The sequence below is a fragment of the Hyla sarda genome, chromosome 4 (assembly GCF_029499605.1).
Source record: "Hyla sarda isolate aHylSar1 chromosome 4, aHylSar1.hap1, whole genome shotgun sequence".
Lineage (NCBI taxonomy): Eukaryota > Metazoa > Chordata > Amphibia > Anura > Hylidae > Hyla > Hyla sarda.
Window position 1 is genome coordinate 48,694,712 of NC_079192.1, and position 14,767 is coordinate 48,709,478.

At 43.1% G+C, this 14,767-nt stretch overlaps 1 protein-coding gene across 5 annotated transcripts in view; it reads left to right on the forward strand.

The window, feature by feature from the left end:
• RASAL3 (RAS protein activator like 3) overlaps nt 1-14,767 on the forward strand; it is an 80,879-nt gene that overhangs the window by 35,083 nt on the left and 31,029 nt on the right. For all 5 annotated transcript variants that reach the window (XM_056570831.1, XM_056570830.1, XM_056570832.1 and 2 more), the window contains one exon: nt 9,885-10,121. In XM_056570831.1, the coding sequence (XP_056426806.1) occupies nt 9,885-10,121 (237 nt within the window). The remainder of the gene's footprint in view (nt 1-9,884; nt 10,122-14,767) is intronic.

Sequence of the window (14,767 nt, forward strand, 5' to 3'; positions counted from 1 at the left end):
TTAACAAGGCCTCTGCAAAAATGAAGGAAGCGATCTGATTGGTTGCTATGGTCAACTGGGCAACTTTTCTTTTTTGATAAATCTCCCCCCATGTGACTCAGGATCTCTGTTCTTAAGATCACAGGGGTTCTAGCAGTCAGACCCCCAGTGATTATACACTTATCCACATTAGGATAGAACATGAGTCTTGTGTTTCCAAGAACTGTGTACACAATGCTTATACTAGCTGGGGTCTGGGGGTTAGCCTGCCTTATTATAATGGCATATTTAGAAAGGATTGGCCTGCACTTATAATCATAAATGCACAAGTCCGGATGAAAAAAGATGCATAGAGAGTATGTATCATTGACTATCACCAGTTCATCATGAAAAGTCTATAGTCATTTATTTAAAAGGTTTGTCCAAGATATGACTTGGCCCAATTCATTGATTATTAGAGTTCTAACCTATGGGAACTCTTTAAAATGTAGGGCTTACCAGTTTCCTATAATTTTCCGTGGTGGGAAAACCATGTAATCCAGCCATATGCATCTGCCTTCTCATGACTGCTCTCATAGTACTGTGATCCAAGAAAAGACAATAGAGAATTTAATTTGGAGACTTCTTTTTTCACTTTGTGGCAGGGGTACAAAGGTTCACTTAGTCTACTTGGTTCTGTGGTCAAGTGAAGGTCCAAGCTCAACACCAATAGTAACTGTGTTGTTGCTCATAGAACGATTTACATCGATTTTTTTTTTTGATAGTGGGAAAGCAAGACTTCCCCAGCCCACAATTAATTAAAACGGCAGACCCTAAAACTCATTCAGACCCCTAAAATAAATTCATACTCTAGACCAGATCGTTCAAGGGAATGTCTTATTAGAAAATGGCCTATAGTTTCAACCAAGTATTTATGTTTTCTAAGAATTTTTTTTTATTCTTTATATAAAGAAATTCTATGATTTTTTTGTGATTTTTTTTTTCAAAGTTTCCATTTTGCTATCTATATTTTTAACCTCTTGAGGACCCAGCCATTTTACACCTTAGGACCCGGCCATTTTTTGAACATCTGACCACTGTCACTTTAAACATTAATAACTCTGGAATGCTTTTAGTTATCAATCTGATTCCGAGATTGTTTTTTCGAGACATATTCTACTTTAACATAGTAGTTAAAAAAATTTGTAACTTGCATCCTTTCTTGGTGAAAAATTTGAAAATTTTATGAAAAATTTGAAAATTTTGCATTTTTCTAACTTTGAAGCTCTCTGTTTGTAAGGAAAATGGATATTCAAAATATTTTAAATTTTTTTTTTCACATATACAATATGTCTACTTTATGTTTGCATCATAAAATTGACAAGTTTTTGTGAAACAGCCAAGACAGTGGTCCGTGGAAAAATCATGATGTATTGCTCCTCCTTAAAACGTAAGACCAGGGAGGGTTTCGAGGCTGCTAGTGTGAAGTTATCTGATGCGTACTCTCGGTTTGTTGGCTCCCCCACTCCGCCTAACAAATTGAAATGGCAGGAAGCTCGATCTAACTATGAGTTATGGCTTGATAGGAGGGAACGGATATATAGGTCCCACATAGAAACAGATTTTTTTAAATATGGTAACAAATCGGGACGGCTGTTAGCTAGGTTAGCTAAAGTGACGCTAGCCCCATCCCATATCCTGGCATTACGTGACCCACAGGGTCAGACTAAACATGGCCCACGTGAGCTGAACCATATCTTGTGTTCTTATTATACCGATTTATATGCGGCACCCCGAGACTCCTATGGAGAGGGCGAACGATTTCTTAATTCACTGACTTTGCCGTCTCTGTCGGACGAACAGCGTCAGGAACTGGACGCTGAAATATCGGAGGAGGAAGTACGTCAGGCAATAGGCTCCCTATCTGGGGGCAAGGCCCCGGGACCTGATGGTTACCCGGGAGAATTTTATAAGGCATTAAAGGACAAACTATCCCCCACCCTGACGGCTTACTACAACAACATTTATAGTACGGGAAGTGTTTCCCCGACTGCCAAATTGGCATACATCAAGGTATTACCCAAGTCGGGGAAAGACCCCCTGGACCCTGGCTCCTACCGTCCCATTTCCCTCATCAATCAGGATGTGAAAATACTCTCTAAGATATTAGCAGATAGATTGGCTCGGTTTTTGCCTCATTTAGTGGGGGATCACCAGGTTGGATTTGTAAAATCCAGATCTGCGGTAATATACGTAAGGTGCTGGCGGTGATGGATGGGATCCGGGGTCAGTCGCAGCCGGACACCCAGCCTTCACTGTTGACGCTTGATACCGAGAAGGCTTTCGACAATGTCCGCTGGGACTGGTCTTATCTAAATTCGGGATCAGTGGGAAATTTAACTCCTTTTTATCCGGCCTTTACGATGGTCTAACTGCCAAGGTATCAACCCCAGGCTTCCTATCTCCCCCTATCCCGCTGTTGAGGGGCACGAGACAGGGCTGCCCATTATCCCCCTTATTGTTTGACTTAGCTATCGAGCCCCTGGCTCGAGCACTTTTATCGGGTGATGTATTTGAGGGGATCATGGTAGGCTCCAGGGAATTACGACTTTCCATGTTTGCGGACGATGTCCTACTTTATCTCAATAATCCTGTGCGAGATGTAGTTAAAATATTGGAATTTCTAACGGAAGTAGGTAATTTCACGGGTTATAGGGTAAATGCAAGCAAAAGCATGCTGTTACCTCTGGGTACTGGGACTCCTAGAAACTTACTCTCTGCGGGAGACTTGGGGGTGACAGTAACAATGTCTCATATCACCTATCTGGGGATCCGCATAGGGCGCACGTCAGACACCCTCTATAAATTAAATTACGCCCCCATTCTTAAAAAGATTTCATTGGAACTAAAACGCTGGGAAAATGTACCGCTATCTTTTCTGGGACGTTGTCACCTGGTCAAGATGATTAGCTTTCCTCGCCTCCTATACCCTCTCCAAACGCTGCCTCTACTTTTGCGACATGTTGATATTCGTCAACTTAATGCTGATTTCACCCGCTTTCTATGGCAGGGGAAACGCCCACTAATTGCCCTACAAAAACTCATGCTGAGCAAGGCGGAGGGAGGAGTCAACTTCCCGAATGTGCGGGGATACAATTTGGCGTGCTTATTCCGGCATGTAAGGGACTGGCTGCATGGCACAACCTATTACTCTAATATATTGGTAGAACGAGCATTGGCGGCACCTTGGTCTCTGAGTGCGTTACTTCACACATCGTATGCTAAGTTGCCTCCTATGGTCAAGTCTTCTATCTTGTTACGAGACACTTTAGTGGCTTGGAGGGAAGTGCGCAAGCTGTATCGCCTTGCCTTTCTCCTTTCTAAACACATGCCCTTTAGAGGCCACCCCGAACTGCCCCACTGTGTCACCTCTCACTGGTTACGACTTTGGGAATCTAGGGGGGTACTGACGGCGGGTCACCTTATCGACAAGAACAATACACATTGACTTTCACCCGGGGATATCTTAAGGACCTTTGGTTTACCCCAGTCACATTTACTCTATGCCAACCAACTGTACTCCTTCTGCTCGTCCAGGTTGAGAGATCTATCAGGGGAAGCTGTCGATCACCCCCTTGACCATCTTATTGGCCTGGAGCCGAGGAGGGCGTCTATTTCTTCGCTCTACTCCTCTTTTCGGAATAGACTTATTAAACTGGACCCGCAGAAACTGTTCCCCACATGGGAACGCTGGACAGGGGACACGAATATACACAATATAATTTTGTCGGGTTGGGGTTTAGTGCGCAAACACATCATCAACGAGAGATGGAGGGAGACTTATTACAAATTATCTCACGCAGCTCTTTACGGATTTAATATCCTACCCTCACCCACATTTCCTGATAGACTCACGAGTTGTCCTAAATGTACCACACCCTTGACTAATCTATATCATGGAGTTTGGAGTTGTCCGGACACGGCTGACTACTGGCGGATGGTATGTACTTATATACATGATAAGTGGAGGGTTACTCTCCCTTTCACACCTCAGGCCCTGCTCTTTCACCAATTTAGGCCACTGGAGGGAGGGGGGGGGGAGGGTAGATATATACCGCATATCATTCATGTAGTGCTACTGGTGGCTTTGCGGTGTCTCTTTTTGAGGTGGTTGGAACAGCTGATTCCAGACTTAAGCTTATTGATAACCCAATTGAAGGTTTATATGGGGGTGGACCGTTTAGATGCAGAACGCCATCGCAACTCAGGAACAAAGAAGTTCTTCTCTAAATGGAAGTCCTTTATTGTAACACACTTTGATTCCCAGGGGATAGCTGACATAGTTAGACCCTTCAGACACACAGAGTGGTATATTTTGGAGCTCCTAAAGGGCACTTTGGGAGCGCTACAGCTTCCGGACAGCTAGGAGCTGATGGATCAATGAATCTAGATGACAAATGGACTCCCACGGGAGTCAAGGGGTGAAGGAAGGGGATTATTTGGTTCTTTATTATTGCTACTCTTAGAACAGTTTATTATATTGTCAATTTTGTATGATTATAATTTTGTTTTGCAAAATGGTTAATAAAAATATATTATAAAAAAAAAATTGACAAGTTTTTACTTTTGGAAGACACCAGAGGGCTTCAAAGTTCAGCAGCAATATTCCAATTTTTCACAAAATTTCCAAACTCACTATTTTTCAGGGACCAGTTCAGGTTTGAAGTGGATTTGAAGGGTCTTCATCTTAGAAATACCCCACAAATGACCCCATTATAAAAACTGCACCCCCCAAAGTATACAAAATGATATTCGGTCAGCCTTTTAACCCTTTAGGTGTTTCACAGGAATAGCAGGAAAGTGAAGGAGAAAATTCACAATCTTCATTTTTTACACTCGCATGTTCTTGTAGACCCAATTTTTTAATTTTTACGAGGGGTAAAAGGAGAAAATGTATACTTATATTTGTAGCCCAATTTCTCTCGAGTAAGCACATACCTCATATGTCTATGTAAAGTGTTCGGTGGGCGCAGTAGAGGGCTCAGAATCAAAGGAGCGACAAGGGGATTTTGGAGAGTACGTTTTTCTGAAATGGTTTTTGGGGGGCATGTTGCATTTAGGAAGCCCCTATGATGTCAGAAAAGCAAAAAAAAAACACATGCCATACCATTTTGGAAACAAGACCCCTTGAGGAACGTAACAATGAATAAAGTGAGCCTTAATACCCCACATTTGTTTCACGACTTTTGCATATGTAAAAAAATAAAATAAAATTTCACTAAAATGTGTGATTCCCCCCAAATTTCACATTTTTGCAAGGGTTAATAGCAGAAAATACCCCTCAAAATTTGTAACCCCATCTCTTCTGAGTATGGAGGTACCCCATAAGTTGACCTGAAGTGTACTACGAGCGAACTACAATGCTCAGAAGAGAAGGAGTCATATTTGGCTTTTTGAGAGCAAATTTTGCTCGGGGGCATGTCCCATATAGGAAGCCCCTATGGTGCCAGGACAGCAAAAAATACCCACATGGCATATCATTTTGGAAACTATACCCCTTGAGGAATGTAACAAGGAATAAAGTGAGCCTTAATACCCCACATGGGTTTCACGACTTTTGCATACGTAAAAAAAAAAAAAAAATCATTAAAATGTGTGTTTCCCCCCAAATTTCACATTTTTGCAAGGGTTAATAGCAAAAAATACCCCCCAAAATTTGAAACCCCATCTCTTCTGAGTATGGAGGTACCCCATAAGTTGACCTGAAGTGCACTACGAGCGAACTACAATGCTCAGAAGAGAAGGAGTCATATTTGGCTTTTTGAGAGCAAATTTTGCTCGGGGGGCACTTCGCATTTAGGAAGCCCCTATGGTGCCAGGACAGCAAAATAACCCCCACATGGCATACCATTTTGGAAACTAGACCCCTTGAGGAACGTAACAAGGGGTACAGTGAGCATTTACCCCCACTGGTGTCTGTCAGATCTTTGGAACAGTGGTCTGTACAACATTTTTAATTTGCACAGCCCACTGTTCCAAAGATCTGTCAGACACCAGTGGGGGGTAAATTCTCACTGGACCCCTCATTACATTCCGTGAGGGGTGTAGTTTCCGAAATGGGGTCACATGTGGGGTTTAGTTTTTTTTGAGTTTGTCAAAACCGCTGTAACAATCAGCCACCCCTGTGCAAATCACCTCAAATGTACATGGCGCACTCTCCCTTCTGGGCCTTGTTGTGCGCCCCCAGAGCACTTTGCGCCCACATATGGGGTATCTCCGTAGTCGGGAGAAATTGCATTACAAATTTTGGGGGCTTTTTTCCCTTTTACCTCTTGTCAAAATGAAAAGTATAGGGCAACACCAGCATGTTAGTGTAAAAAATTTATTTTTTTACACTAACATGCTGGTGTAGACCCCAACACATTTTCATAAGGGGTGAAAGGAGAAAAAGCCCCCCAAAATTTGTTAGGCAATTTCTCCCGAGTAGGGCGATACCCCATATGTGGCCCTAAACTGTTGCCTTGAAATACGACAGGGCTCCAAAGTGAGAGCGCCATGCGCATTTGAGGCCTAAATTAGGGATTTGCATAGGGGTGGACATAGGGGTATTCTACGCCAGTGATTCCCAAACAGGGTGCCTCCAGCTGTTGCAAAACTCCCAGCATGCCTGGACAGTCAACGGCTGTCCAGCAATACTGGGAGTTGTTGTTTTGCAACAGCTGGAGGCTCCATTTTGGAAACAGTAGCGTACCAGACGTTTTTCATTTTTATTTGGGAGGGGGGCTGTGTAGGGGTATGTGTATATGTAGTGTTTTTTACTTTTTATTTTATTTTGTGGTAGTGTAGTGTAGTGTAGTGTTTTTAGGGTACAGTCACATGGGCGGGGGGTTACAGCGAGTTTGAGCTGCCGCGCAAAATTTGCTGCATCGCAAACTTGCAGCCTGATACTCACTGTAAGCCCCCTGCCCATGTGAAAGTACCCTGTACATTCACAGGGGGGGACCTCCAGCTGTTGCAAAACTACAACTCCCAGCATGCACAGTCTATCAGTGCATGCTGGTAGTTATAGTTTTGCAACAGCTGGAGGAACACGGGTTGGGAAACACTGAGTTAGGAAACAGACAATTTTTCCCAACCAGTGTGCCACCAGTTGTTGCAAAACCACAACTCTCAGCATTCTCAAACATGCTGGGAGTAGTAGTTCGGCAACATCTTTAGAGCCAGATGTTGCCGAACTACAACTCCCAGCATGCTTGGAGTTGTAGTTTTGCAACATCTGGAGGACTACAGTTTGCAGACCACTAATACAGTGGTTCTCAATCTGTGCCCTTCCAGATGTTGCAAAACTACAACTCCCAGTATGCCAAAACTGTCCAGGCATGCTGGGAGTTGTAGTTCTGCAACATCTGAAGGGCCAGATGTTACAGAACTACAACTCCCAGCATGCCTGGACAGTAAGGGCATGCTGAGGATGTGTAGTTTTGCAACATCTGGAAGGGCACAGTGGTCTCCAAACTGTGGACCTCCAGATGTTGAAAAACTGCAACTCCCAGCATGCCCAGACGCCAAGTGCTGTCTGGGCATGCTGGGAGTTGTAGTTTACAGGGTCCCAATACAGCAATGCATGTCGCTTTACGGCGACGTGCATTGCTGTAAAGGGCCCGACCGCGGCTGAAGATCTACTCACCTGTCGCCGCCGCCGCCTTCTTCATCGCAGGGATCCGGGTCTTCAGGGACGAGGTAAGTACCGGGGCCGGGCCCCAGCACTCCCCCGTCCCCCGGTCTTCCTCCCGTCCTCTCCGGACTTTCAGGGGCCGGGCAGGACGGGAGGAAGTAACCGCCCCCCCCCTGCGATTGGTCGGTTAACTAACCGACAGATCGCAGGGGGATCGGAGGAGGTGGCAGGCTTGCCACCTCGCTCCTATACTTCAGCATGGTCCTGGCTGTCTGTGACAGCCGGGATTATGTGAAATTACCGGGCGGTCGAGTCCCAGAGACCCGATCAGCCCGGTATCACCGCAGATCGCAAGGGCGATTTCCCTTGCGATTTGCGGCGATCGCCGACATGGGGGGCCTACATGGCCCCCCTCAGCTTTGCCCTGGATTCCTGCTGAAGTATTTCAGCAGGCATCCGGTTCCGATCTCTGCCCGGCGCGCGGCAGAGACCGGAAAACGCCAGGGCGTACTAGTACGCCCTGGGTCCTTAAGGCCCAGGGTGTGAGGGCGTATCCATACGCCCTGGGTCCTTAAGAGGTTAAATAAACCTGAAATCCCTCAGTTTTCATTCTGCCCGCTAGGCCTAAAACTAAGCAGAGACTTTCTGTTCTTCCCAGCAGTGTCCACTTTATAATAACAGACAAGAGTACAGTGAAAGGTGACACCAGTATAGATAATAGGTACACAGAATAGCTGTCGCTCACAGATCAGCCTCCCCCTCCCTGTCGAATTACCTTTGAAAAGTTTACAGAAAATTCTCAGTAATTTTTCCAATTAATGTGAATGGAACAGCTCCTATCTATTGCTTTCTATGTCCAATGTCTATGTCCTGCTGTACAGATATATCTACATAGATATATCTAAAACAGCTCAGGCATGATGGCAGCCCCTATAACAATGCAAAAAATATTACATCATTTAAAAAAATAGAAACCAATTAGAAAAAAAGAATCAGAAAAGAAGGTTCAGTATCTGGCCTTAATCAGTAAAAAAAAATCTAGGGGGATACATTCCCTTTAAAAAAAAAATTTTCAGACTCCAGATAAAACACCTTAACTCATACAGACTCCTTACAATTAATTTGTTATAAAAACTTTTTTTTAATATGAAGTGCTACTGATAAGATGAATTTTTAAAGAAGATTTGTAAAGAAAATTTAATTTTACAAAAAAAAAATAAATGAAAATAGCCACCACTAGGGGTTATCTATCTTTATGCAGCCAGAGTACTGTGTATTTTGCAGCATACTAAATACCGGCCGTGAAGCATGTTGGTATCCAGTATAGGAGATCACCATTGTACCACTACAGCCCTCAGCTGATCTCAGACTACAACTCCCATAATGGAAGTTGTAGTTTTGCAACAGCTGGAGGTAAAATCTTTGTAAAACTCTGTTTTAGAGCTGTGTATTCTCCATGTGTGTACCTCCAGCTTTTGCAAAACTACAGACAAAGGATGTGTGAGCATGCTGGGAGTTGTGGTTTTGCAACAGCTAAAGGCAACATTGCTCTAACACAGTGCTTTACAAACACTGCAGCTCCAGCTGTTGCAAAACTACAACTCCCAGCATGCTTGAACAGCCAAAGCTTTCTCTCACTCCTGAATGACAAAGAAGCTGATCAAACATTCAGGAGTCTGTGAAAGCTGAATGACACACATAGGGACAGCTATGTTGATTAGCATCCAGCTTTACAAGGAACAGATAGAAAATGTATGCATAAAAACTACTGTGCTTTTATCAGCAAAATCCTTGCCTAATTTAGAAAGATCTATTTTTATATTTACACATTTTATACTGTTATAAACTCACAATAATGTCTTAGGAATACTGCAGGCAAACTCCCATAATCTTCCTCTCTGTGTAACATGTACAGCATAAAACCAGAGAGGAAAGGTTTACAGAGCGCAGTGATTTGCAGACTTCCAGGCTACTGCCAGACTCAGAGCAGATGAGTCATCAAAGTGAGGGAGAGAGACGGACACGTCCCCTCCAAAAGGCAAGAAGACAAAGCAAGTGAGCAAGATATCTATGCTATTTATTAGGGATATACAGATCCTAGACACATGCAAATTATATGTACATAATCAGAATTAGTTACTGAGTGACATATCACTTTTTTGGCACTATGACAGGTATGCTTTAAGTATTTTGATAAATATCTATATACTATAATCTTTCTAATGATATGCCCTTTGTTTGTTATTTACAGACATTTTCCTTCAGAGCTCTTGGTAGTATTTTCTAGCTGGCAAGAAAAAGTTGTCATGCGAGGAAGGCCGGAATTGGGTTCCCGATTGGTCAGTGCCTGCCTGTTCCTGCGCTTCCTGTGCCCGGCTATTCTTTCCCCTGGACTATTTCATCTGTCACCTGAACATCCTCATCCAGTTGCTGCTCGTGCTTTGACCCTGGTGGCCAAAGTTTTACAGAATCTGGCTAATTTTACTAGGTGATAATCCAATGTAACCTTCAAATGTTCCATATGATCTGTGCCAGACAGTCGGCAGGATGTTAATAAGTCCTGGGCAATCTCTGCCACCTGAGAGTAATGTGATTAGGAGATATACCAGAAATCCCATAGACTTGCATGGTTTTTTAGAGAAAAAAACCCACCCTCGCATAAAGGGGTGGGTTAGGGTTGATTTTACTCTAGTATGTTTTTAGATGACATATAAGTAAGACGTGTACAAAGTTTTATCAAAATATATCCAGCCATTTTGAAGTTATGTTGAAACATGCATACATACGTTGAGTTTTATATGTGTAGATACATTAGCTGGTATAAACATTATTGTTCCATGCACTGTACAGTCTATTAAATCAACACAGTTTTAGGGACTAGTCCCTAAGGACCGCCCTAAACTAAAGACACCTTTAATGTTTAAATAAAACTTAGCTTTTATTGTTACTATGGTTAAAATATTGTTGTGTTCTTAGGTACCATTTGTGACAAAGTGTTTTAAAATTACAAGCATCAACTCATGTGGTCAATATTTCTATTATGATCTCATCTGAGAATCGCCAAACATAGCGCATAACACTGCTATTTCCCTATTTAGGGATAGCTGCACTGTAACAGCTCCCTCCTTAACATTTTGCCAGTTCCCTGGCTTTCTCTAAGGCACAAGGTTTGGCATGGTCTGTATTGCTCAACTATTTATAACCTTGCTGATTAGCCCGATATTGCATCACTTCCAATGCGCTATGCGCCGGGCATCACTTCCGATGCGCTATGCGCCACCAATCCTTACTTGCCACTTCATCAGTGCGCTCCAATATACTGACCACAAGTCATATGACCATCTTTGTCATGTGATCTTGCATCTGCTACATGTGCTCTCCTGCTCGCGCATGCCCGTTCACTTAGTCTACATAGCGCAATTGTAAACACAACTGCGCATGTTTCTGGACTTTATCTTGTACACGCAGTTACCGGAACACTGTGCATGTCTTTGGACTTAGACTATTTCTTGAGCGGTATTCAGTCTAGATTTCACTGAGAAGTTTCTTATCTATGTATACTCATATTCCTTAATTGAATTACTCCATTACCAACGTTTAGCTCTGTAAATTAATGAAATAGGGATATTAGACTTAAGGATTGAATTGGGCTAAATATGGCAAATATGCTGAAATTTCATTATGACTAATTCTCATAATTATTAGATATCAGGATTAGCAGTGATCACCATGGTGTTCACATGGCAGTAATCACCTAATTTGCCTCTATGATTGTTACATCCCAATATTGTTGGTAATTACCAACAATACTTTGGTATGATGGTCCATGAGGTGTATATATGAGGGTAATCCCTGAAGGTACCGTATATACTCGAGTATAAGCCGACCCGAGTATAAGCCGAGACCCCTAATTTCAACCCAAAATCCCAGGAAAAGTTATTGACTCGAGTATAAGCCTAGGGTGGGAAATACATCATCCCCCCCTGTCATCATCCAGACCTGTCATTAACATCCTCATCATCATCACCGCCTGTCATCATCCAGACCCTCATCATCATCACCTGTCATCATCCCCTTGTCATCATCCCACACATCCCCCCTTGATCATCCCCTTGTCATCATCCCACACATCCCCCCTTGATCATCCCCTTGTCATCATCCCACACATCCCCCCTTCATCATCCCCTTGTAATCATCCCACACACCCCTTCATCATCCCCTTGTCATCATCCCCCCCTTCATCATCCTCTTGTCATCATCCCACACACTCCCCTTCATCATCCCACACCCCCCCTTCATCATCCCACACCCCCCCCCCTTTCATCATCCCACACCCCCCCCCTTCATCATCCTCTTCTCATCATCCGCCCTCAGTGGTCTTCAACCTGCGGACCTCCAGAGGTTTCAAAACTACAACTCCCAGCAAGCCCGGGCAGCCATCGGCTGTCCAGGCTTGCTGGGAGTTGTAGTTTTGAAACCTCCGGAGGTCCGCAGGTTGAAGACCACTGCGGCCTTCGACATCATCCAGCCCCCTCTCACCCCCCTTTAGTTCTGTACAGTACTCACCTCCGCTCGGCGCTGGTCCGGTCCTGCAGGGCTGTCCGGAGAGGAGGTGGTCCGGTGGGATAGTGGTTCCGGGCTACTATCTTCACCGTGGGCGCCTCTTCTCCGCGCTTCAGGCCCAGAATAGAGGCGTTGCCTTGACAATGACGCAGAAGTACGTTGGCAATGAACGTGCCTCTGCGTCGTTGTCAAGGCAACGTGACTATTCTGGGGCCGGGCCCGAAGCGCTTAGAAGAGGCCTCCCCGGTGAAGATAGCAGCCCGGAACCACTATCCCACCGGACCACCTCCTCTCCGGACAGTCCTGCAGCACCGGACCAGCGCCGAGCGGAGGTGAGTACTGTACAGAACTAAAGGGGGGTGAGAGGGGGCTGGATGATGTCGAAGGCCGCAGTGGTCTTCAACCTGTGGACCTCCGGAGGTTTCAAAACTACAACTCTCAGCAAGCCCGGACAGCCGATGGCTGCCCGGGCTTGCTGGGAGTTGTAGTTTTGAAACCTCTGGAGGTCCGCAGGTTGAAGACCACTGCGGGTGGAGAGTTCACTCGAGTATAAGCCGAGGGGGGTGTTTTCAGCACGAAAAATCGTGCTGAAAAACTCGGCTTATACTCGAGTATATACGGTATATATGCAAGGGTAATCCCTAACATTTACATATGAGAGGATAATCCTCAAAAAGATTATATATACACATGCAAACTCGATCCATAAAAGTATGTGCGATTGTCATTCCATTATTGTCATCTCCATTGATTTGTTATGACATAATTTTGTATATTTGCATCTTTATTGTTCTTCTATTTATATTTTTTGTTTTTGAATTTTGTATATATTTTTTATCATACACATTCCTTCTTTGTTTTAATTTATTTGATGTTTTTATTTTACAGCTCTGATCTTACGCTGTCAACCTTTAACCCTCATCTAGGTAAGTATATATTCATAATTAGATACATTAATTGATTACTCATATAGCTATTGGATGTTGTTTCTAGATTCGAGCAATACCACCTCTACTTTTGTTTCCAATGGTACAGTTTATTAATTGTCTATGGTTTATTATTGACATAACTTTTTCTAAGAATGCGGAATAAAAAAATCCCTCATTCAAGCCTGTCGGGCTCAGGCATGCCAAATGGTAAATTCATTGGGCCTCCTCCTTCACTAATATTCTATCTGTCTCCTTTACATTCATTCAAAAACATCTTCCTCAGACCCCAAAACTTTATCCCATATTTATCTGTGGGGTGTACTGTTCTCATATGTATAGCCAATGGTGTCTCTGCAATAGTTTGAATGGTACTTGTTTGCTTATCCGTTTACTGATAGGATTACCCTCTCATATGCAAATTTTAGGGTTTACCCTCGCATATATACCTTCAGGGATCGTATATACACCTCATGGACCATCATACCAAGGTATTGTTCGTAATTACCAACAATATTGGGATGTAACAATCATAGAGGCAAATTAAATATATTTCTAGTATGAACACCATGGTAATTATTGCCATATGAACACCATGGTGATCACTACCAATCCTGATATCTAATAATTATGAGAATTAGCCATAGTGAAATTTCAGCATATTTGCCATATTTAGCCCAATTTAATACCTCAGTCTAATATCCCTAATACATGTCTTGATGTTGAGAGTCTTTACAGTAATATTCAGCACAATTTCAGTTTGTCAGCAATCAACATTTTTCTTGTAACTAGTGTGACACTTGTGACACTTTATGAGGCACAATTCCTTTGTCACTCAATTACTTTCCTTTGTACTTACACACAACTATTTTCTCTTTGGCGGTGCCTTTAATGGGGTACTCCCGTGGAAAACTTTTATTTTTTTAAATCAACTGGTGGCAGAAAGTTAAACAGATTTGTAAATGACTTCTATAAAAAATCTTAATCTTTCCAGTACTTTTTAGGGGCTGTATACTACAGAGGAATTGCTTTTGTTTTTGGATTTCTCTGATTTAATGACCACAGTGCTCTCTGCTGACCTCTGCTGTCCATTTTAGGAACTGTCCAGAGCAGCATATGTTTGCTATGGGGATTTTCTCCTGCTCTGGACAGTTCCTAAAATGGACAGCAGAGGTTAGCAGAGAGCACTGTGGTCGTGACAGAAGAGAAATCCAAAAAGAAAAGCATTTCCTCTGATTTTTTTAATGGAAGTAATTTACAAATCTGTTTAACTTTCTGGCACCTGTTGATTTAAAAAATAAAAGTTTTCCACGGGAGTACCCCTTTAACCATCAGTCGAAGGGCACCGCCATGGGGACTTCCACTGCACCGACCTATGCAAATCTTCTTTTAGGGTGGTGGGAGATCACTGTTGTTTTTGGTGAGGATTTTGGTTTATTCACGCAGCACATTTTGTTTTGGGGAAAGTACATTGATGATATTTTGATTTTTTGGGACGGGCCACTCACTTTATTTGAAGAATTTGTCATCAAATTGAATCAAAATGAGATAGGTATGAATTTCCCTTCGGAAATTTTGGGATATTACCATCTATGTAGATAACCAGAATAAAATACAAACTAAACTGTACCGCAAGCCCACAGCT